At 34.6% G+C, this 24,594-nt stretch overlaps 1 protein-coding gene across 1 annotated transcript in view; it reads right to left on the bottom strand.

The window, feature by feature from the left end:
* Window positions 1-1,334: 1,334 nt before the first annotated feature.
* Window positions 1,335-24,594, bottom strand: part of hpse2 (heparanase 2) — a 70,697-nt gene continuing 47,437 nt past the window's right edge. The window contains exons 8-12 of the mRNA XM_042737414.1: window positions 23,878-23,984; window positions 23,033-23,147; window positions 17,140-17,285; window positions 9,040-9,186; window positions 1,335-3,742 (exon numbers count right to left, since the gene is read on the bottom strand). Of these exons, the coding sequence (XP_042593348.1) occupies window positions 3,580-3,742; window positions 9,040-9,186; window positions 17,140-17,285; window positions 23,033-23,147; window positions 23,878-23,984 (678 nt within the window). The 3' untranslated portion in view covers window positions 1,335-3,579. The remainder of the gene's footprint in view (window positions 3,743-9,039; window positions 9,187-17,139; window positions 17,286-23,032; window positions 23,148-23,877; window positions 23,985-24,594) is intronic.

Raw genomic sequence — 24,594 nt, 5'->3', positions numbered from 1 at the left:
GGCCTTTGAAGACTAGCGAGTTGATCTTCTCCCCCTGACCTGATGAGACATAAAGCTCTCAGTCTTGGGTTTCCAGTTGCAGCGCACTGTCACAATTTATTTCTGTACTTCTTTGTGTTCAGGCTCTTGTATAAATCACTGAGCTCTTAGCTTGCTTTTATCCTGCTATCGTGCACTCCTGAACATGTGCTGGAATACTACAATTCAGCTTCTATCTCACAGGACAGTCTTTTAAAAACTCATACCGTATATTTTTTGTACTTGTTCAGTTTTCATTTCATATTTGTATTAAAATACTAATATTGTACAAATAGAATTCTATAATTCCCATTGTAGCTCAGATTCTTTTTGAAGGCTAAAAAAGCCTGGATTCATAAACAGAAGCCAAGTTCATTCACACTTGATCAAGAGTCACAAAGTCTGACAAGAGCCTGCAGGCCATTACCTTACTGAAATTTAGACCACAAGAACCATCAAACTTTCATAAACTTACACTAAAAAAAAATAAAAAAAACATATATATATATAAATAAAATGAATATTGTTCTTAGTATTTTTGTCTTTGTTAAATATCAAACCAAATACAATGTCAAACAAAGATTAATTTATTTCAGATTTAAAATTATAAGATATTAAGAATAACTTTCATTTACTGAAATTTAGAACACAAAAAACCATCAAAGATGTCACTAACTTTTAATAACATATACTGAAAAATAAAATTCAATTAAAAATTAAGTGTTCTTAGCATTTTTTCTTTTGTTAAATGTCAAACCAAGATTCATTTATTTCAGGTGTAAAATTACATAAGAATTTAAGAATAACTATAATTTACAGAAATATAGACCAGAAGAACCATCAACGCAGTCACTAACTTTAACTTACATTGTAATAAATAATAAAATAAAATATAAAATTAATAGTGTTTATTTATTTATTTGTCAAACCAAAATTAATGTATTTCAGATGTAAAATTATACACACACACACGCACACACACACACACACACACACACACACACACACACACACACACACACACACACACACACACACACACACACACGCACAGTATATATTTGAATATTCAATGCATTCAATATTGTAAAAACAAGATCTTCAATAAACATTTTAACATATTTTATTTATATATTTTGACAAAATAATATTCAGACAACCATTTTCATAATAAAATAATGCTCTTTAAATTAAAAAAAATAAAAAACCCTAAAATTAAAATAAATCACACAAATCAAAGAAAATACAACTCTCTAAAATCACAACATACAAATCAAAAACCAAAAAAAACACTAAAATTCACAACAGAGTCCAAATCTAAGAAAATATTACAATGCTGACAGAATTATTGACCCTGGAAAAATCAAACCACTGTCATAACCAAGCCCGATAAAAAAAAAAAAAAAAAAAAAAAAAAAAAAAAAAAAAGCTTTTTAGAGAATTCATATAAACAGTTTGAAAGCTGAATTGCTATTTTTTGCATTGTGACTGAGTGACCAAAGAATATACAATGTAAAACATTGTGATACACAAATGTGCCTACTGTGAGCAACTCAATACATTTAAAATTCAAAGGGCATTTTCATTGCTAAACATTAAAATCAGTCTCACCTGTTTTACAAAAAGTACAGCATAATTATCTGCCAATGTGGACAAAAGTCAACTGTTTTTATATATACACACACACACACACACACACACACACACACACACACACTTATAACCACACATATACATTTATATAAATAATATTTATAGAGCGAAGAAGCACACAGTTTAAATCGAAAACCAATTGTATGTACATTTATTAATATAAAAAAGTTTGTACCTGTACAAAAACATTTGTCACTCATCATGCTTAAAATTTTAATTAAGGCAGCTAGCAGCAATGAATCGCTGTACATGGAATTTATAGTGGCCCTAAAAGTATATGCACAATTTAGCCACACTTGAAATGTTTTCAAAAACAAATATTTTAAAAAAGAAAAATATCAAGCCAAATGGTATTTTTTTCAGAATGTGTGATACTTGTCTTTGCCATTTTTGCAATTACTTTTTAAATCACTTGATCACTGATATAATGTGTAAAAGTAATAACATTTTAAGTGTGGCTTAATTGTCTAACACCTTCCAGGGCCCCAGTATCAACAATATAGCAGAAGAAATCTGGAAAACTAAGCTCAGGTTCACAATGTTATAGCAAAAAAAAAAAAAAAAAAATGCTTTGGACATGATGCTAACAGACAAGCTAATTTCCTGAGCTCTGCAACAACTTTATGATACACAGTTCTTCATAAAGCAAACCGATGCCTACAAAACCTCTCTACTCTTTCCTTACAGCTTCAAAACAGTCTGAGCAATGGGAAATCAAACATGTAAACATTATAAATATAAAGCAGTATTTCTCAGAGAACCAATAAAGATTGCATAAAGATTGTGTTATGAGATTCCCTTCTAACTTAGCAATAAAATATAAAGATGTTTTAGTAAATATCTGTATATCTTTCCGTAGTACCTTCATCGTTGTCATCGTTTTGTTGAAATTATAAAGAAACAAAAAAAAAAAACATGGGACGGAGAACCCAAGACTGCAAGCTGTTTTTTAGGACATGGGTCAGGTTTATATTTATTGTCCTGCAATGAAAAAGAAAGATTACGGATCAAGATTTGGCCCTGTGCCTTTTGAGTGGCTTTAGACCCCAGAATCCAAAAAAGTACACAAAAGAGATGTAATTCAGATCAAAATGTTATTTTTACAATGTGATTTAGCTGGATTAACCTCCTTTCTCGGTCCTGAAACAGCAATCATAGTTCTAAGACTTGCAACCCTAAGCATAACCTACCTCTAAAATGATTGGTTGAAAGAACAATATTCAAGCCCCTTAAATCGAACCCTAAAATCGGATTGGCTGTCAAGCTGGAATGTTGTTTAAGAACCAACAAGGATGTTGATCCAGGAACACGTCCTACTCGGCTAAATCACATTAAGCTGACAGACAGGCCCACACAGAATCCGCACCCACAGAACTCCGGAGAATTGAAACGGCTGTCGCTTGCGTCCTATGCGTTTTCATCATTCAAATATTTTGGCTAATCTGATAATGTTTCTAAGCTACCAATGAGAATGTAGTGCTGTCATATCTGTTTAACACATTTGACCATGTTCAAACCCATTGCACAGATTTTCCCACAAAATTACCGCAGAAAATGTGAAAACGGTCCGATTCTGATCGATCTACTTCATATTCGTCGTACCGCATCTGAACCGCACATTGGCACTGGGTTCATAGCTTACGCTGGTCTTCAACATTGTATTACAAAGCTCTCCGTGAAGCACTTCATTACACTCCTGCAACCGAAAGCAACAAAAAACCCCAAAAGGGCAACCAAAATACATTCACTTTCCACAATTCAAGCTTTACTTGTGGTTAAAAAAAGAGGAGAAATGTTGTTGGAAGCATTCAGTGCAACCCTTGCATGAACCAAGGAGTTTTTTCCATGTCTCTGTGGGCTTATAAAAAGAGGAGGCCACAAGGATGATCTGAGGTCGGTTAGTGTGTGTTATCTGCGGCAGGCGTAGGCGTTAATATTCTTGATAACGTAGAAGCCGATGGATACAGGTGGCATGGCTATCGTTCTTCCTGCCCTGAGTGTCCGTGGCTTCAGCTCAGGGAATGTCTCATTGTCCACCATACGCAAGGGCTCTCCGTTCAGCTGCACAGACCTGCGGAGCAAAGGGACGTGTGTTAGCATGCAAACTGTTTTATATCAATATATCTTTTAGATATATAAATAAGTTAATTTGAAATCTAATATCAGTCCAAGTATAATTTTAGACAAAAATAGCTGGTTTTAGGACCCAGTTAGAGTCTCCAACAACAGTAAATTCTCTGATCCCGCGCTAGGGGGCGCTACAGCTGCATAACCAACCTTATAGAAAACACAACCCGATTTAAGAGTGTTTGGAACAGCTGGATGCCACACACAACTGTACAAAAGTTTGGGATTTGTACGATTTTTACAAAATTTCTTGCTCACCAAGATTGCATTTATTTGATCAAAAATACTGTAAAAATGGTAATATCTCGTTTTTAAAATGTCATTTATTTCTGTAAAGCTGATTTTTTAAGCATGGTTACTTCAGTCTTCAGTGTCTCATGATACTTCAGAAATCATTTTAATAAGCTGATTTGCTGCTCAAGACATAGGCTATTAATTATTATCATCAATGCTGAAAATAGTGCTGCTGGTTGTATTTTTTGGGGGAAACATGAAACCCTTCAGGATTCTTTGATAAATATATATTTTTGTTGTTGTTGTTGTTGTAACATTATAAATGTCTTTACATTTACTTTTGATCAATTTAATGAATCCTTGCTGAATAAAAGTATTGACTTCTTTAAAAAAATAATAATAATAATAATAATAAAAAAAAAATACCCAGACTGTTAAGTTTTTGTTTTGTTAAAACTAAATTTTATTTGAAAAATATTTAATACTAAATATAATGCATAATAACAACTATTTTATATGTAATTTATTGATTCCCGTGCCTCCATTAGAGAAATGGAAGATCACATTGCAATGTGGCATAATATTCTGTACAATATGTAACTATAATAGGTAATTTGGATATTTGTATACCATACGTAGTATACTTATTACTACAAGAAAGTAAGAGTAATATGTTAGTGTCCTATTCTGATACAACAACCGAGAAAAAAAAAAAAAAAAAACACTATTACCATGTCATTGGTCTCAAGTGGTCCACATAACAGTTGATGGTAGCCATTGACACAGTATGGAAAAAAATACTGTCTGGTGTTAAAAAAATATCTTCTATTATGTTCAACAGAAGAAAAAACTTGTGCAGGTTTGGAACAACAACAGGGTGAGTAAATGATGGCAGAATTTAAATTTTTTATGTAAACTGTCCTTTTAACATGCGTCTAATTACAAGTTAACACTGTTTCCTAACAGATGAAGGTTTAAACATTAAAAAAAAAAAAAAAAAAAAATCCTGCATTTACTTTTGTTTGGAGAGACTTTTGTAAAGAAAGAATCCGTCCTGACCATTTCCTATAGTTCTACTCTTCCAGCAGACGTCTGGATGATCCGACCCATCACCTCATCTTATCTTATGGTGCCACAGACTGAAATGATCAGGAAGCTGAGTTTGCTTTGGGCCTGAAGCCCTTCTGAAGCACAGTGTGACGGCACGCATCAGATGCAGCGGTGAGGTGGGATGGTTGATCTTCCCAATCAGCTTTACCCCAGGGAGGATTTATGCTCGGGAGTTCAAAGCAGACAGAAGTATGTAAGAACACAGTCAGCGTTGTTTCGCTCAGGGCTTCTGCAGGGAAGATCAGCATTTCCTCTGGATAGAATTCAAATTGAATTAAAGTCTCCAGATAGTTCTGGAGCTCTAACGACCTCTGGCTACAGATGTAGGTATGTGTTTGAGAAATGAAAAGACCTGAAAAGACAAACCCTTCAAGGCACAGAGAGATCACAAACATCAGCCTTGATCACACAGTAGCTCTGGTTTGAGAAGTACCAGCTCTGAAGTTCTCAACACTGCTGTGTTTTAGATTTAAAAGATCAATTTCAGGTCAGCTTCTACATTAAATAGCTTTTAAGGCCTAAAAAAAAAGAAAACCAGGTAAAGGTAGAGCTGTTCCTACAGTATGCACTGATTTTTTTTTGGAAGAGAACAATTTAAGCTTTATAAAAAATTGCTCTCCTTTTCTTAATATTACTATTAAGAACAGTAGACAAACTAAATATAATGACTTTCTGTGATAATGCTAATAAAGAGGAAGCCTTTAGAATGTACTTAAAGAAAAAGCTTAGTCTTGAAAAAAAATTGATTTGATCAAAAATACAGTAAACAATAATTTTGTGGAATATAATTATAACTTAACTGGTTTTTTATTTGTAAATATTTTTAAACATTTTATTTATTCCTTTAGTCTTTAGTCACTTTTAATCAGTTTAATGCATCCTAGTATTAGTTTTTATATATAAATATAAATATATATAAATAAATAAATCTATATTTTATATTACTTTTATATAGTATTAATTTAATATAATATTTTTTATTTTTTTAAATTAATTTATTCCTGTGACATCAAAGCTTCAGTTCCTTTGAAATACATTTTTTTGTAGCAATGTGAAAACCTTCACAGTTACTTTTAATCAATTTAATACATAGTATTAATTTCTTTAAAAAACTACATAATAATTTTATACATACAGTACATGTTACATTATATATACATTTACACAGAAATTGTTAAATGTCAGGTAAGTGTACCCAGCTCTCTGAATACCCCTTTCTCTCTTTGTTTCCATTTTGAATTACAGAAATATGATTCAAAACAGACAAAGACAGATCGGCCAAACACTAGGGAAAATTTAGCCTTGAAAAGAGCAACTCTGTCTGAGAGTGTTTAAGTGTGACCCCACAAAATGAGCAGTTAATTTCCCTGCATATGCGTTACAGAGGAGTTAAGCATTGGAATGTGTCATGAGTAACTTTATAGTCTGCCTGTATATGTTACTCACTGAATTTACTCTGGAACACACTGATTCAGCCCATATGGAGCGGTGGGCATTTCTGAAGCACGTTTCACTATTTCTGACTGCGCAGACACAATATAAGGCGGGAGGACTAGACTAATTAACCTAATAACAGCATTTAATGTGAATAAAAAGAATAAAAAGTACAGATACAGAATAAAAAATGGCCACAGATTTGAAGGCTTTTGAGTTTCTTCGGAATCAAAAAGAAGTCATATTTCTATAAATACTGTATTATCGAGCATGGCAAGTGGATGGTTTATGATTATTAACCGTGGGAATGGGTCTATCAAAACACACATGATTATGGGTTTGTTTTCATACGGGTCTATGATAGATTGCTCTCGGTGATATAACTGGTAATTACTCTCTGCTTCTTCTGAATATTCCTCTCTATCCTTCATTCAGTTTTTTCTCCTGTTGCGGGACGGAGGGGTTTAAGCATAGACTTATTCGAAGAGTTTCTGTTTCACCGATCGACACCACGATCGTGTTTTCAAAGTATCTTGCTTAACATCCAATAATAGAGGCTAAGCTCAGACTGAGGTGGCCTTCTGGATCACAATTCCTCAAAAGAAAACAAGAAAAAACCGAGAGGAGAGCAAAAACTGGTTGAAATTCAAGCTGAAAGCTGCTGACAAAACTATTGCCAACATCTGCCCCGAAGGAAGCTGCATTTCACTGTAAACTCAGTTTGAATTGAGCTTCAATAAACCAAGACAATGTTATTACGCTAAATCAATTGGATTGTCCATGTTTAATAGACGTTTTGATGTTTTGTTCTTGGCTTCAAATTATTTCTAGTGGAAAACTCAAAACAGAACACTTTCTGGTGTTTTTGTCAGCTTTGAGTGAAAAATGTGATTTGTTTCTTAACAGCTGAGTGAAAATACAGAAAATCTGTGAATCATATCAGAGCCAAATGGGGTGTTTGTGACCAGCGAGTATGCTTGTTAAGTGATCACATTTGTGAACTTTCTCATTCATGACTAATGTCTTGTTGGTTGAATAAGTCGTTAGAAATAACCTGTCAAGACCAACAAAATGTTGTATTTTAAATACATTAGCTGAGAATCTACTTGGCACTGTATGAAGCATTTATGTGATAGAAAAAATTGAACACAATAATTAAAAACACATTCAGAAGAAGAATTCAAAAAGAAAACGTCCACAAAGGTCAGGATAGATGTTGAGGATGTAGACGTGTTTGTTTCAGCTGTACTTTGGCTTTATCAAGTAAGCGAGCGCCAGCAAGATAATCCTCAAATCCAATTTAAGAGTTTGAGGGGATGAACAGACCATGTTTTTATGACCCAGGTCTCTCTTTTGCCCTTTCCATGATTAGGTTAGTGTTGGCGAAATGGGATCCACATTTGTGAAAGAGTTAAATATTTAGTCAGAAAACAGTTAGCACAGCTGTGTGTGTGTATAGACAGTTATACAGCACCAGATTTATCTGTTCCGTCTGAGTTAATATGTTTAGTAAAGCAACAACACTCCACGTTGATTATTATAGTAAACCGAGAACAGAAGCATAAACCACATTCTTAAAAAAGCTGAGGTAACTAATAATAAGTTCATGTAATTTAATATAACACAATTTTGTATAGTACTATAATATAAAATAGTATCATAAAACATAATATCATATAATATAATTAGTTCTGGGCAATGATTAATCACATCCAAAATAAGTTTTTGTGTACATAATATATATGTGAGTACTGTGTATATTTATTATGTATATATAAATACACACTCATGCATGTAAATATTTAAGAAAAATGTTATGTTCCTATATTAAATATATTTATATATAATATAAATTATATGAATATAAATATATATACACGTGTAAATAGATGCAAATATTTTCAAAATATATACTGTATGTGTGTGTCTTTATATATACACACACACACACACACACACACACACACACACACACATTATATAAACCAATACTTTTATTTTAGATGTGATTAATTGTTGCCTAGCACTAAATATAAAAAAATAAAATAAAAATATAATATAATATAAAATAATATAATATAATATATAATATAGTATATAATAATATAATATAATATAAAATAATATAATATAATATAATATAACTTAAAATGCAACTCTTCCACCAATAGGAATGTAATTTCACTCACTGGTTCTAAAAATATAAATACACACTATAAAATTTAATTTAATCTTATTTTATTTATTATATTTATTTTAATATAATAATATAAATAAATGCAACATGAAACCTTTTTGAAGAATAATATAATTTTACAAAATCACAATTAATTTGTCAGTTCTCCTGAAAATTAAATATATAACTATATATAGTTTACATAGAGTATATTCAACATGTTTTTGCATTATTACTTTATGTTCCTTTTGTCGGTAAATCGCTGTCATGGATGATTATTGACTTACATGGAGTGAAGTCCATCTGTGCCGAAGGGCTGTAACAGGTATTGGTGAACAGTTTTATTTCGTAATGTCCCGGCCAGCTTGATTTTTTTCCGTGAGCGATGCAGGTTGATGATGTAGATGGTTATGGACCCTCTGACATAATCGTGACTGCAGTAAAGAGTAAAAAAAAAAAATATTAAAATTTACAATACGGCAACGTTTGATTTCTGAAGGATCATGTGACGCTGTAGACTGGAGTAACGGCTGCTGTAAATTCAGCTTTGCCATCACAGGAATAAATTACATCCTAAAATAGACTCAAACAGAAAACAGTTACTTTAAATATTAATAATATGTCATCTTATTACTGTTTTTACTATATTTTGAATGCAGCCTGGGTGAACATAACAGACTTATTTCAAAATCTACTTACAGCTAATAAGCCTTCAATACTGATAATTCAAATACAAATCAACACATTTAAAAGAATATGGGCAGACGTTGCAGCTAAAATGTATCAAACTCTCCTCATTTACCATTTGAAATTCCACATACGATGTTCACTCACATACTGTAATACTGACAGAAACATTGAGTCTGTTCCCAGAATTCCTTTTATAAGAGACAATGTGTTATATTTTATAAGGGTCCAAACCCTGATGTGATCCATTTTCAGTACACAATAACCAAATTATAAAGTACTGTATATAAGCAAAAGAGGCCCCAGTCCTACGTCATGTAAAAGAGCTGATTGTTTTCACATAACAACTGTAAAAGCATTTGCTCCCCTCCCCTCCCAAATTCACTGGGGTAACAAAAGCTTTATATATGTTGGACGATCGTGCTTACGTTACAGCAACTCCAGCGTACAGCTCAGGGTAACACCGCTGAAGAGCTAGCTTTAGGGAATATTAACTGAAGATAAGTATCTGGCAACACGATTAGGCAAACATGATAAAATTCAATAAGGATTCGAAGGTAAAGGCAAGGAAAACATTGCTGCAGTGCACGAATACCACATGTGGTAAAAGCCCTACTGCACTGGTCAGAGCAAGCCTGTTAGCAATCTCACCAGTCGCGAGCAACCCGGGCCATGTGCATCTTTACACCTTGGCGCACACTGAATAGAGTTCAAGGGAAAAAATTCAGGAACGAGACAGACCCGAGACTGTGTAATGAAAACATCTCTCATGTCATGTGATACATGTGTGGTGTCTCAGTTTTAATAGACTTTGGTAACTTGGGTAGATATTTTCCAGAAGGGTGCATTAGATCAGACGAACAGATCGAAAAATGATAAACATTGTCCAAGACTTTGAAACAATGTGCCTCTCCAGCATTCGCAGGGGGAACGTAAACATGGAATCCTTTGTTTGATGTCAGCGAATGGTCCTGGGGAAGAAACCACTCAAAGCTCCGAAAAGGAGGCCTGTTTTGTATAAGGGTGTTGTGATGGATCAGTGAAGATACTGAAAGCATATCCATGACTTGTCTGACCAGCCATTTTAACCACTAATAGAACGAAAAAACTTGAAAGAGGCTGGAGTGAATGAGACCCGAATGTCTTGCAAAAAAAACGCCTTTGGAACATTGTTCGCTTTTCCACTCACACAGAGCAAATTCTGGGAATTACATAATATGATTGTTGACATTTAACAGTGCCATTTTAATAAAAAACATTGTCGTTTAAATAAAATCGCCTGTCTATCATCAATAAAAACAGTCAACGTCATCTTGCCACTGGACAGGCAAAGCAAAAGCAACGTGTTTAGTGAATAGGTTTTAGCTGCAGACCAGCTGTTTTGGGTTTCATGGCATTTACAGAGATTACTTGTTCGGTTTGTGGTGGTTTCGGTTTGATGGATAAGACACAATGTGATGAGATTTTGAACGTGACCCAAAACTCTGTCATCTGTATGTATCGGAAATTGTAACTGGATAACGTCAGAACATCTCATAGTTGCAGACCTAAAAGCCTGAAAACCTCTCAACTAAAAATGAAGATGCTAAAAGAAGAAAATAAAAGTGCAGTTTCATAGATGCTTTAAATACATATTTGATGTAAAAGCTTTAAAAGTCCTAATCATGCAATTACAAACCAACTCCTGAACTGCACTGTTGGGGATTTACTAGTAGCAATGCCTCATATTGCAAAGTCACTCACTGGCAAGCAAAAAGAAACAATCTTAAAATGTCTCTCACTTAAGAATCCTTTAATAGTCATTTTAGTGATTCAACCATTCATTCTAGTGATACTGTGATTTATTTCAGTGAGTAAATGATTCATTCTAGTGATTTAATAATTCATTTTCATGATTCAGAAATTCATTCAAGCTTCTTATGTTGCCTTTAATTTAACAAAATATGTAAATGCTGCTAGCTTTTGACTCAATTAATAATACAAATTATGACATTTCTAGTTTTGTTACTTGCATTCAGCAAATTTCTCTCTTCAGTTTAATGTTGTCATCTAAATTTAGATACTCTTAGTTACTGGCAAATACATACTGCTCTCATTATATTTACAAAGATAATATCGGCGTTGACACTACCATTCAAAAGTTTGGGAAAAGCAAGATTTATTTTTAAAATGATTATTATTATTTTATTTTTTTTTAGCAAGAGTGCATTAATGAAAAATGACAATAAAGACATTTTTATGTTACAAAAGATTTCTAATAATTTAAATAAATGCTATTCTTTTGAAGTTTCTATTAATTAAAGGATCCTAAAAGTAACACAACTGTTTTCAACATTGATATCAATTACATTTTAAAATATAATAAATAAAAACTTTAAATTGACTTTTAATTTAAATTGAAATAATATTTCAATATACTGTTTTAATGTTGTTTTTTTTCCCCCAAATAAATTATTTAAAAAACACTGAAAACATCTTTCTGACGCCAAACTTTTGAATGGTAATGCATTTAAAAAGATACATTGCCATTAAAAAGCTTTCATGTTTTTGTTGACTGTACTTCACATTACGGGTAGCATATTTCAAAGCAGCTTTCCCACATGAACATGTCTGTTTCAGTAAAATCGTCTGTCCTGCAGGAATCCTGAAGCCAGGGGCCTGTAGCAGCACAGACACAGAGCTGTAACTGAGCTGAGACACAGGGATCTGTAGACCGTAAACCTACACTGCTGCTGAAAAGCTGGCAGGTCCCGCTCACATCATTCTGGGGTAATAGATAATCATCAAAGGGAACGATGGCACTTTTTATCTGGCCTGGGTACAGACCTTCCTATTGTCCCGCAGCTCTACTCCCCTCACCTGCCTGAGCCTCTGGTGTCTTTCAGCGCCTCTCACACTGTAGAAAGAGACTCCGCACACTTGACAATTGATACTTGTTAAATTTTATGGGCTCTCACTCTGAAAGAGTGGCTGTCTGGACTCTGTAATTTATGTGTTTGAGAAGGAGCAGGTAAGCCCTAAAATCCTCCACTATGGACATGTACTCAGATGATGGGAATCTGTGTGGAGATAATGCTACAGAAAAAAAAAAAAAAGAAAAAAAAAATTTACACACACACAATCTTGTTATGGTGATGTACTTGCTATTTACACTGAAGTTCTGTTCAAAAATCTAACAAGCAGCCTATACCTAGACAGCATTTTAAGTCATCATAAGCATGTTCCTAACACCAAGTCAACAACATTTCACTGACTTCTAAGAAATTGGTTCTGGAGCCAATTTTCACATTGGGCAATCAAGTTGCAACCCAAAACAGCACCAAAATGGTTGATTGTACAAAATTGAATTACAGTGGTTTCATGCTCTCTGCATCCATTATTCCACCACACAAAACACTGTGGTCGGAACAAACCATGTTTATCTCTATTTGAAGTGAAGCCGTATTAAATGCAGTCTGGGCCATATTTAAATAGTTTTGTTCAAAATGTTGGAAGGCAATAAGATCACGGTTTCTACAAAAATATTACACACCACAACAGTTTTAAACACTGATAATAATGTTTCTTGAGAAGCAGATCAGCATTATTATAATGATTTCTGAAGGACCATGTGACACTGAAGACTGGAGTAATGATGCTGAAAATTCAGCTTTGCCAGCAAGGGAAAAAATAACATTTTATTAAAAAGGAGGACTAAGGTGGCGCCGTAGAGTAATCACGTGTTTTTGTGAGCTGGCTAGTCTCAGTTATCTATAAAAGTTTCTGCATAATTTAATCAGAGGAGTGGCTCAGTGGCAAGCTTCGTTTTAGCGATTAAGGCTTAATATCTCAACGGTTCTCGAAGCAGTATATAACCAATCATCTAAATTTCAAAGCATTGAACAGAATTGAAGTGACTGAAACTACTTGCAGTGCCAAGGAAACCAAGATTCAGGACTTGGAAAAACGAATATGTGATTTCACGGAAAAGGTAGATGACTTGGGGCCAGATTTACTAAACAGGGCAAATTAGCGCGAGAACGCAATTCCAAAACACTGCTGATTGGTGTGGAAATTTCCACAGGTGATTTACTGACAATGCGTAAATTACAGAACAAAGATGCAACATCTCATTTACATATAGACCAAGTGCAGCACAAATTAGCGTAGTCGCAAATAAGCAGAGCTAATGCTCATCAGGTGTGGGTTATCTACTTATGACACAGGTGCAAAATAGTTTAAGACGTGCTTTTTTTGAGCTTTAAATAATGTCGCAAATACTTGTAATTTAACTAACGCAAACGTTAGTAAATCGCGTTGTGTGATTCATTTTAATACTCTCCTCCCATAAATTTTTCATCTGAAAGGGAAACTCCTACAAATGCATATTCAATAAGGTCAGGTGCAAAAATAACTGTGTCCACACCTTTTCAGCACTAATTCTTCACTGTGCATCTTCAGTAAATCCTGATAATACTATTTCAACGCCAAAAGACGCTTTGCACTTGTGCAAGCTGTTAGCAAATTTGGCCCTTGGAGAATTGTGGGAAAAGATGCAATATACGTATTATTGGCTTACCTAAGGATACAGGAGATTCTAATTTGCTTAAGTTCTTCAAAAAATGGATTCTGGATTACCTCAGCTTGGACACAAAGGCAGGCAAATTGAAATTGGAAAAAGCCCATTGCTCCTTCGCTCCAAAGCCGGTTCAAGGCCGCCGTCCCCAACCTATCATTGTTTGATTTCATAATTTCCAAGACAAGTAGAGCACGATGGCATCCACCAGTAAGCACTTATCTCTCAACAGTAAATGCTGGAATACACAGCACTACTTTTAAAATATAAAGGCTGGAATACACAACACGATTTTTGCACAAAGAAGTTCAGTTTTTCAAAGGAGGTGACAGTTTTTCTCGACTCCCAACAAGTGCCTGCTTAGAGATGATGTAATTCAACTGCAGATCTTGCCTATACTTTGAAATACATTTCCACTGTATTAAGAACAGACTGACTGCGCAGCCTTGCAGATGCCTGATTTATGGTGTGATGACTTTTGGTGAAGAAGAAAAATGCCGTTTTGAAACAAGTTTATGTCTCTTTTCACAGCAAGCTTGTGAGATGGTTGAAAGACTGGTTCCCATGTTTCTTATTTTTTGTTATTTGTGTTTTACTATAGTTCGGGAAAGTGTTTTGTTTGTTTTTGTTCAGATCAGCATTTTTTTTCATTAAGGTCTCTATCTGCACTGTTCAAAGATGTTAAGATAAAGCTGTTTCTCGAGTGAGGCCTATGACAATGGTTTGTCTTGGAATGTCAAAGGAATTTATAATCCGATAAAAAGAGAAGACTGGTATAGCTCTATTACAAGAAACACATTAAGATAAACAGGAGGACTCAGATTAAAACAGGGAAGTTATAATCAACTATACTTCTCAGCATTTTCATTCTTCTCTAAGAATTACTGGAGGCAATTTTAAAGAAGCAGAATGGAAAAGTGCCAGACCCTATGTAATAGGCTGTGAATTTTATAAAGAATGGCACACTTTATTAATCACTCATTTAACATTGGACAGCTTCCTGAATCTCTGAGAAGATCTGTAAAGCTGCAAAAACTAAAGTCTCAAATCCAAATAGATATTCTCTATAAAAATGAAGGGTCAACCAACCAAAAATGGCTTGTTCTAACACACCCCCACATCTCTACATCACTATCTGGGAAGATTTGCATAACGCCGCCCAAATGTTCACGCAAAGAAAGAGGGCGTACCTTTTATTCTCTCTGTTGCCGCAGCTGCCATGCTGTGGAGTCGCTGTGTGTTTCGTTGAAGTGAAACTTTGTTTGGCCTTCCAAAAGAGGATACAACTAGAAATCAGTGGTAAAGTTGTATTTCAACACTGTTCCAGAACAGTCCAATCCAAATATTCAGATGTGTGCTGCGCATTTTATGGAGGATGAGGACTGTGTCCTGAACCAGTAGCCTGCAATGTGTCTGTGGCACAATGGCTGTTTCTATAAAGTTGAGCAGTTCAAACTTTGCAAGGACAGTCTGGTGCTTCTGACTCACAGCCTGTAAATACGTTTTTTATATTTAAATAATTTGCCACTGATGATTCAAATGCAAGTTTTGAGCAGTAGACTAGGCTTGTTGTCCAATCACAAATGCAGACATGGTTTTATGTTTACACAGCGCGATACGCAACGCAACGTGTAAAAAGACAGTATAAGTCATTATAATCAGTAATTATGTTGCCACTGAATGCAACAAATGCCTCGTTTGTAATGGGTTTTATTTGTTTTTTCTCATCTAGTGATGTCCGGATTGCGAACAAATCTTTCTATTTAATCAGATATTAGTGAACCGGTCGAACCAGTTTACCAAATCTATCTGCATCGTTCGAAACGGTACGCATCTTTAGTACGCACTAATCCATAAATAACTTTAGTTATTCGGTTTATAAACATGCCTTACATTCCCTCTGACGCAAAATAAACCAATATCCCGAGTTATTCAGTTACTCCTAACAGTACATTGACTGAACTGCTAAAAGAGAACCGATGATGGGATGTGCACGAGCAGAGCAGCTGGACTGAGACTCGTGCTGCTGGCCTGGGAGACTGCATAGTATGTAAAGGGGCATAACATTTTGTCACATGCTTGAGGCATTCGGCCAATCACAACACACTGAATAGCTGGCCAATCAGATCACACTTCGCTTATCAGACCGATGAGCTTTGTAAAAATCGACGCGTTTCAGAAGCCGGGCCATAGAGGAGAAACTATAATGTACATTATGTGGAAAATAATGTGTTTTTTTAACCTTAAACTGCATAAACACATTGCATTACACCAAATACACCAAATAATTTTATTTTTAGCAACATCATATGACCCCTTTAATATGGACAAGAAATTGCTAGCTAAAATTCTGGCTTCTTGTTTGGAGAAGGTAATAACTGACGTACTCAAGGATGACCAAATAGATTTTATATGAGGCTGCTCGTCTTGCAACAACATAAGATGTCTCCTTAATTTTATACAAACTTTTAAACTGCGTGAGATTGAGGGGTTAGTGTTTTCGCTCGATGCGGAGAAAGCATTTGAATGCAGTGAGTGGTCATATAAATTTTTTTGGTTTTGGAGAAATTTAATTAACCTCTGCTCTCACTCCAAATGTGAACAATCCGGACCTCTCTCCAGACAGACATGATGCAAGGCTTTAATTTTGGGTCAACCAAGGTATTAGTCATCTTATGGACTAGTCTGATGAAGCAGGTTTGATGCCTTTTGAGGAGCTGATACAGTGTCCATGCAGGACTTTTTTCATTTTTTACAAATTACGGATTTTCAAAGATACCTCATTTTGCTATAACAGAAGTCTGTCTCCTATTGAAAAACTGCTTATATGTTAACTATCCTGGGTTTTCCCATTCATGTGCCTCAAGTGAATACATAACTGTTTTTAACTTGTAATGTACTGTTATGTTCTTTACACACTTTTACGGCTTAGAATTTTTATGGCCTGGGAATTTCTGCTTCATGTTAAAGTTTAAAAATGTTCAATAAATATAATGTGCATAAAATATAATCAGTCACTGCTGACAGTCCTAAAAATGCATTTTATGATTTTTTTCAGATACCAAGGCAGCTTACTAGGTTTTGGAACAGAATTGATGTACTTGAATGAATACATCTTACATCAGACAGTCTAATGAGAACCTACTTGTGAAAGCTGGTGCAGTGCGCATAGATGCGTAGTTTGTCCCGGATCACCCGTCCAGGGCGTGGTTTCCTCTGGAGACCTGCGACGTGCACCGCAAGCACCCTCGGGCCCACCAGACGTTTAAAGAGAAGAGATAACCAGTAATCCTACAATGCCAACACACAAAACACATGTTACAAAATAAAAAGCATCACTGAGCCATTTTTACTGGAGCTCTGCCATGTCAACACGCATGTTAGGTCAAGCGATTCTGTCATAGAATCATGTTAGCGTGGTGCACCTCTGCATAAGAAACATGATTCATGCAAGATGATTCTGGTTTAAATACAATGGACAGATGTGGCATTTCTCCGCCAGCACAAATCCAATGAATTCCAGCATCTTTCAAAGGAGTTTTAATTTTAGAATTGGTAAAGAGAAAGCTGCAGAAAGCAGAATTTGAAAAGTGAAAGAAAAAACGAGGGCGTAACATAAGTTTCTCATATCTGCCTTCACTTTAGAAAAAATGTTTCTTTTTTTTTTTAAAGAAATGCACATGCGCTTCAGTCTTTTATTGAGAAAGACATTTTCTTGGATGCTCGAATGGAGAGATATAAGCATAGTCTTTCTTTGAAAGCTTTTCCTGTTTAATCTGAGAAACAACAAAGCAAAAAAATCTTCTCGATCATAATAAATGAAATGGCTCATAGAATTTAAAGATACACACTGTAATTTTTGCCTTCTGCCATCAGGGGGATGACAGCAAATTTCCAGTCATTCTCTTACAGGAAAAAACTAAACAGATAAACATGCACGTGCAAAATGTACTTTTGAAAAATGTCCTAAAACTTCCTAGAACACCTGCTTTAAATCTGCCATGAATTTTCAACTTGTGTTTTCATGTACTGTATGTTCATGATTGTGCATGCAAAATATTATCCTGCTACATTTTCTGGTCCAAAAATCAATCTATACTATATCAGCACATTTCAGCTACTATGATCCCGTAAAACCATAGCCTAGTGTAACCAGAGAACTGTTTCCTACATAAATACATACATTTTTATTGCATGGATGGCTACCTGAATTTCACATGCATGACTGCAATAGGTCTCTCCTAATACCTCTCATCAGTTCCTAAATTCAACACCTAATTGAACTGGTTCAAAGCAGCATGTGTGCATCAGGAAGTTCCCATGCAATCCTGCATATGGCAGCATTTAAAGGCTTCTTTTTCAGGGAAACTTTAACAAAATAATCTCCTCCAGCATACAACATTCAGCATCATCTACAATAAGCAGTAAAAAAAAATTTAGAAACAGGAATGTCTCAATCTAATACAAATAAGTTAATACAAAAAACAAATCACATTTTCCGTTTTGAAAGCAATTTGAATTTGATATCAAAATTTGAATTCTCTGAATTCAATCAAAAAAGAACCAGAGACAAAAGATACATTTATATATTTTAAACGCTAATGTCAACAAATTAGTGCTGCAGACAGAAATAACAGCTTGAGCACAATCTAGAACCAGAGACCAGAGTCTAGATTCCAGGGTTTCAATCTGGTGTATACTGATTTGCATAGGGGTCCATGAAAAGGTTTATGCAATGTTTAGTCTATCAAAATGTAATGCAGATGCAGGTGCACAAGGCCACTATAGCAAACAAAAAAATGGCAACAATCTCAAGAGTGCTCAGCTCAACAGCTTTCAGGTCCCTTATTGTACTTTCATAGAGGTGAAAACACTGTGTTGGCAGATAATACCAGTATTTCGCTTAGAAAGCATTTCTCAGCCCTCCCAGTAAAACTAGGATTAAGCAGAGGCTATAATGACTGAATAACATAGAGACCATTTTAATAATGAATAAATTAAAGTCAAACCACTAAAGACCTGTGAGATTAAAGGATACTTGTCTGTAATACCAACAGGATATAAGCAAATGCCTTGTCCTGTAATGACAGACAGACACATATTAACTTAACGTGAGAGTGTGCAATAAAAACGATGCAATTTTAACCACATAATAAACAACGGGGAGCAATAAGAACCCACATTTTAATAATATTTAAAGGTGAAGCGTGTAAATTTCACACCACACTAACCACTGACACGAAACGGAATTACAAAAAAGACTGGACGGGTAGATTTTCTAGAGAAAATGTGAGTGGTTTTTGCCAGTGTAAAACATTCTGCCAGGATGCTGGAGTTTGCCATGGCCCCAAATCAAGCCCACTAACATGCCTCTAAGATATTGTGCTGTTGAAATATTGCTGAGCATGTTGCAGTTGGCTAATAGGTTGCCTATAAGCCTGATTCAAAGCCCAAGTTTCTCTGTTATTCTGATCTGAGATATGTGTAAGGGCAACTTTTAAGTGATTTGTGAAAGCAATAGCACATCTTTATTAAGCTGAATCATGAGAATAATTCATATAGATATTTATTATTATTAATAATATTATTGTGCATTTTTGTGTATTATTGATTATTGAAGAGAGGTGCACTATTAACTTCACCTAGCTGATGAAAAACTATAATAAATGAATAAAATTATTGAATTATTATTTATTGTTGTGACTTATTGTGATTGTGACTATTATTGACTATTGTAGATAAGTGTGCTATTGCTTTCACCCAGCAGAAAAAAATATGCATAAATGTTTTTAATATTAATAAAAAATTAAAAAAAAAATTACATTATTAATATAACAAAACAGAACCCAACAGATGAAAAACCATCAAAATAAAAACAAATAATATATGTATATATGTATATACAGTATATAGTGCAGAGTATTGAAGAGAAGTGTGCTATTTCTTTCATCATGGTAGATTAAAAATAAAAACAAAATAAAATAAAAGATTAATATTGATATTAATTAATATTATTGTGCAGATTATTTGAAAAATCTACTATTACACAAAATACATTAAAAACATAAAATACAATAAAAACAATATGAATAATAATATTATTGTGCATATTATTAAAGAGTGGTGCACTATAAACTTCACCTATAACAGATGAAAAACTATAAATAAATAAGTATATAAATAAATAATTGTGCAGGGCATTGAAGAGAGGTGTGCTATTTCTTCTATCACGTTAAAAATAAAAAATAAAAAATAAATAATATTGATATTAATTGATATTATTGTGCAGATTATTAAAGACGTCTACTATTACATAAATTACAATAAAAAACAAAATACAATAAAAATGTTTTTATTGTATCAATAATTTTTTTTATTAATATTATTGTGCAGATTACTAAAAAGAGGTGTACTAATGCTTTCACCAGCAGATTAAATACATACATAAATCATAAATGAATATATAAATGAATGAATGAATGAATGGATGTGTACATTATTAAAGAGAGGTGTATTACTGCTTTAATGAGCAGATTGATTGATTAAATAAATGTGCAAATTATTAAAGAGAGGTGTGCTGCTGCTTTCACCCAATATATGTAAGTAAATAAATAAATAAATATGCAAATTATTGAACATATTCAATATGAGCAAGAAAAATTACTAGAAAAAAGACTTGAACTTGGATTTAGAAACTATTTTAACATAAAAAATGACACATATCACCTTAATAGTCTAAAGGGGTGGATGTATAGTTCTATGGGAATTACTGACAGAAAACATTATTAGTGCACTTGTGAAATCTCCTGGCTTTGATTAGTATCCAATCAAAAAGACTGCGTTGAAAACACAAGAAACAGCAAGAGACAAGGGGTTTAAAAAAGAAGCAAAGCAAGAAGAGGAGATGTGATCATCTGTTGAGGTGTGAAGGGAAAGAAACTGAGACATGACTCAGTGAGGGATTAAAGAGAAAAGGTTGGACCGTAAATTTTCCACGCAGGCTGACAGGTTGCGGCTGTTGCGAATTCTCACAGTGGGGCTTCTGGCCATTCCCACAGACATCCAGCTATGTTTAAAGCATTGCGATCCCAGCAGGGGGCGATTGGTCCTTGGAATAACTAGAGATGTTGAACGAGAAGCAGGGGGAAAAAAGATGACCGTTTCGAAAGTTGTGAGGAGTACTTGACGAACGCGCAGCTCAAAGTGCTTTTTATGGAAAGATGCTCATTCTGGCTTGTCCTGGAAGAACAGTGCTCCTGTTGAGCTTCTGAGAAATCCAAACTAGCCTTCTGTGAAGTGTTGCATAATCAAACATTTCTACCATTGCTGTATTTTTCCTCTTTATGTCTTCCTTTGGTTTTATTACTTGCACAGGAACATATGTTAACCTGAGCGGGTCGACAGGTCTGGCTCTCCACTGCTGGTGGGCTGTAAAAGAACTAAGGGCCATGAGCAGATAATGTATCTATCAGCACCTGGAGTCACTGAGGATTGCATGTATGTTAGCATTGCATGAAGGTAAGCTGCAGGTGAAGCTAAAATCAGTGGGTCTGCTTTAATGTTAAGAGGGGATATAGCGGTTTGTTTTTGTCTATACGAAAACCATTTAAAAGGATTCTAGCAAAAAAAAAAGTTCTTTATTTGTATTTGATTTGTATACGCAAATTTCCATTTTATGTTCTGTTGAGACGGATTAAACATTGTTTTGGGTCCCAGAGAAGAAAATAATATAGCAATTTTAAAAATCTTTATTTTCTCCAAATTTCTTTTAATATGCTCCCATGAAAAACAGAATATGCAATATTTATTACAATGATAAAGAGATAAATATTAATAAAAAGCATATTTATCGCATGTCTTACATTTTTAAATACTTTATATTTAATATATGTATATTTTTTATTTCATAATTTTAACTGCAAATGCTGTAGCAAAAACCTGTTAAATGTTGGCGGGAAAATTATGGAAATTTATATTTTCAAATTTATTAAAAATAAAATATACAAAAATACAAAAAAACATTTTATATCTGGAGTCTCTGACACGCCTAAAATTACACACATACACACACACACACACACACATACATTTATAAGTGTATATACCAGTAACACATATACATACTTATACATGTTATATAGAGAGAGAGAGAGAGAGAGATTATATCTGGAGTCTCTGACACGCCTAAAATATTTTGCACAACTAACATTGCCAAATTGAAATATAGTTTATATCTGGAGTCTCTGACACGCCTAAAATATTTTGCACAACTAACATTGCCAAATTGAAATATAGTTCAGAATCATATCTCACAATATTAGTCATGATGTACTAAAACTCAACGTTAAGCATGTTTCCCGAGCGATGAAAAGATCCACAGAACATAAGGGTTAAGTTTCTTTTAGTCATGGTCTTTTATACGGGTTCGCAAATCAAATTGAAATTTAATTGAAGTCTTCTGTCTGTCCTGTCTCCAGGGGGCTGACCTGCAGACACTGTGAAAGAGTGAGGTCTACATAATTCAGGATGAAGTTGGCAGCGGTCTGGAGGGCGGGGATACCTGTGGAGTGTCCTCGGCTCAGGTTGCAGTGCTGTCAGCATCTGGCTGTTCCACACAGTGGGGCACACATGTAGAGGGGATGGGAGACAGGTGACACTGTCTCAGGCTTGAATTTCAGTGCAGTTCGCCTCAGCTGCCCAGTATTCAACACCACTACACACCTTTCATCTTGGCTAATAGGTCCCACGGGAAAAGCCATAAGGTGCCTGAGCCACATGCTAAAGACCGACTCTGTCTAAGACTATTTTTATACACTTCATGATGGAAAAAACTACACCCGGGACATTTTTACCGATTCGTTTTAGGTGGTTTTACAATACGGTAACGAGCCTACCACACAGATCACTGCGTATGGTGTTAATTTGCGTAACCTTTAGTGCGTGTGGTATATGACTCGAACCTGTCTGCAGGTAATGTCTGAGTGTTAAACAGTTTTGACTGCTTTTGATTTGGGTTCTGTTTATGTGCTTAAACTTACAGGTAAAGGGTTGAAGTGCTGGTCGACGAGGTGGTTGTATCCATAATCAAAAAAAGAATGTCGGAGTACAACATCAATCCCATGAGCTGCGGCGATACCGAGAGTGTTGAGCCACCTGAAGCCAGCAAAAACATTGAGAACATTAGGAATGCAACAGAATTTAGTGATTTGTCAGGTTTGTGCATTTTTCCACAAACAACTTTAAACAGTTTAGTCTCCTTTCAGCTTTAAAAAAGCCATTTCTATTGGGCGGGGGGGGGGGGGGGGGACCTTTGAAAAACAGCAGTGGAAAACAAATGTTCAGTGCAGGTTGTAAAAGACAAATAAGCACTCTGTTTTTTTTTTTTTTTTTTAAGATTTAATTTTCACATTTTTGCCTTTGTAGACAGGAAATGAAGTGGGAGAGAGAGGAGGTATGAGATCGGTAAATGGATGGGATCGGGACTCGAACTCGGGACGCCTAAAGTGCAAATGAGCACTTTGTATTAAACTACTTAAACGCCATAAAATATCAGCAACATGAGTTGGACTTAGTTTCATGTGGCCTGACAGAAATTGTTCTCTTCGATGCAGTTGAGAGGTATTTTTCTGTAATAACTTAAATTCACTGTTATATTGTAAGTATTTTTGTAAAACAGCTAATCTCAACAGCAACTGAGAGATTAATGCTTTGCAGACTGTTACAGATCATGCATCTTTTTGTTTTTTGGACGTAAACATTTAGGTTAGCTCAGTCATAATCAGTTGAAATCATGTATGTAATACAAGTAATGATATTTTTATATGGAGATCATCAAAAAAGTTGACTGCAGTTCCTATATACTACATGAAGATATTTTACTTACAGAAAACCAGCAGCAAATGTGTCAGATAAATTATTGGTGCCCCCTGCCCAAGCCGGACCAACTCCACCCAGCCACACACGCTTCTCTGGAGCATGAGTCTGAACAATCTGAAAGAAAACAAAGACAAAGCTTTAGCTTTTAGATGAGACATATCATCAATAACTCATAATTGAGTAGAATTTATTCTTCTTTTGACTAGTCTGATCCACTGAAAATGACTTTATAGTCACCAAGGTCATTTTAGGCTGGTAAATGTGAAATCCATAATAAAGGACTGTTCAAAAGATTTTGTGAAAGAAATTAATACTTTTATTCATCAAGGATGCATTAAATTAGTCAAAAATGACAGTTAGGACATTTATTATGCTTGTAAAGATTTCTATTTCAAATAAATGCTGTTCCTTTTGAACTTTCAATTGATCAAAGAATATTGAAAAAAAAAACCTATCATGAATTAGGCTACACAGAAATATTAAGCAGCACAACTGCTTTCAACAATGATAATAATAAGAAATGTTTCTTGAGCAGTAAATCAGCATATTAGCATGATTTTTGAAGTAGGCCTATCATGTGACACTGAACACTAGAGCAATGACTGCTTTGCCATTACAGGAATTAATTAAGCTATATTTTTAAGTGCCCGTATGATGGATTTTTTTCATGCAGTGTGTAACACAGCTCTAAATGAATGAAAACTGATCTTAAAGTGCACCGTAT

Source organism: Cyprinus carpio, chromosome B13 (assembly GCF_018340385.1).
Source record: "Cyprinus carpio isolate SPL01 chromosome B13, ASM1834038v1, whole genome shotgun sequence".
Lineage (NCBI taxonomy): Eukaryota > Metazoa > Chordata > Actinopteri > Cypriniformes > Cyprinidae > Cyprinus > Cyprinus carpio.
Note: the sequence above shows the minus strand (reverse complement) of the source record. Positions and strands in the feature narration are given on the sequence as shown.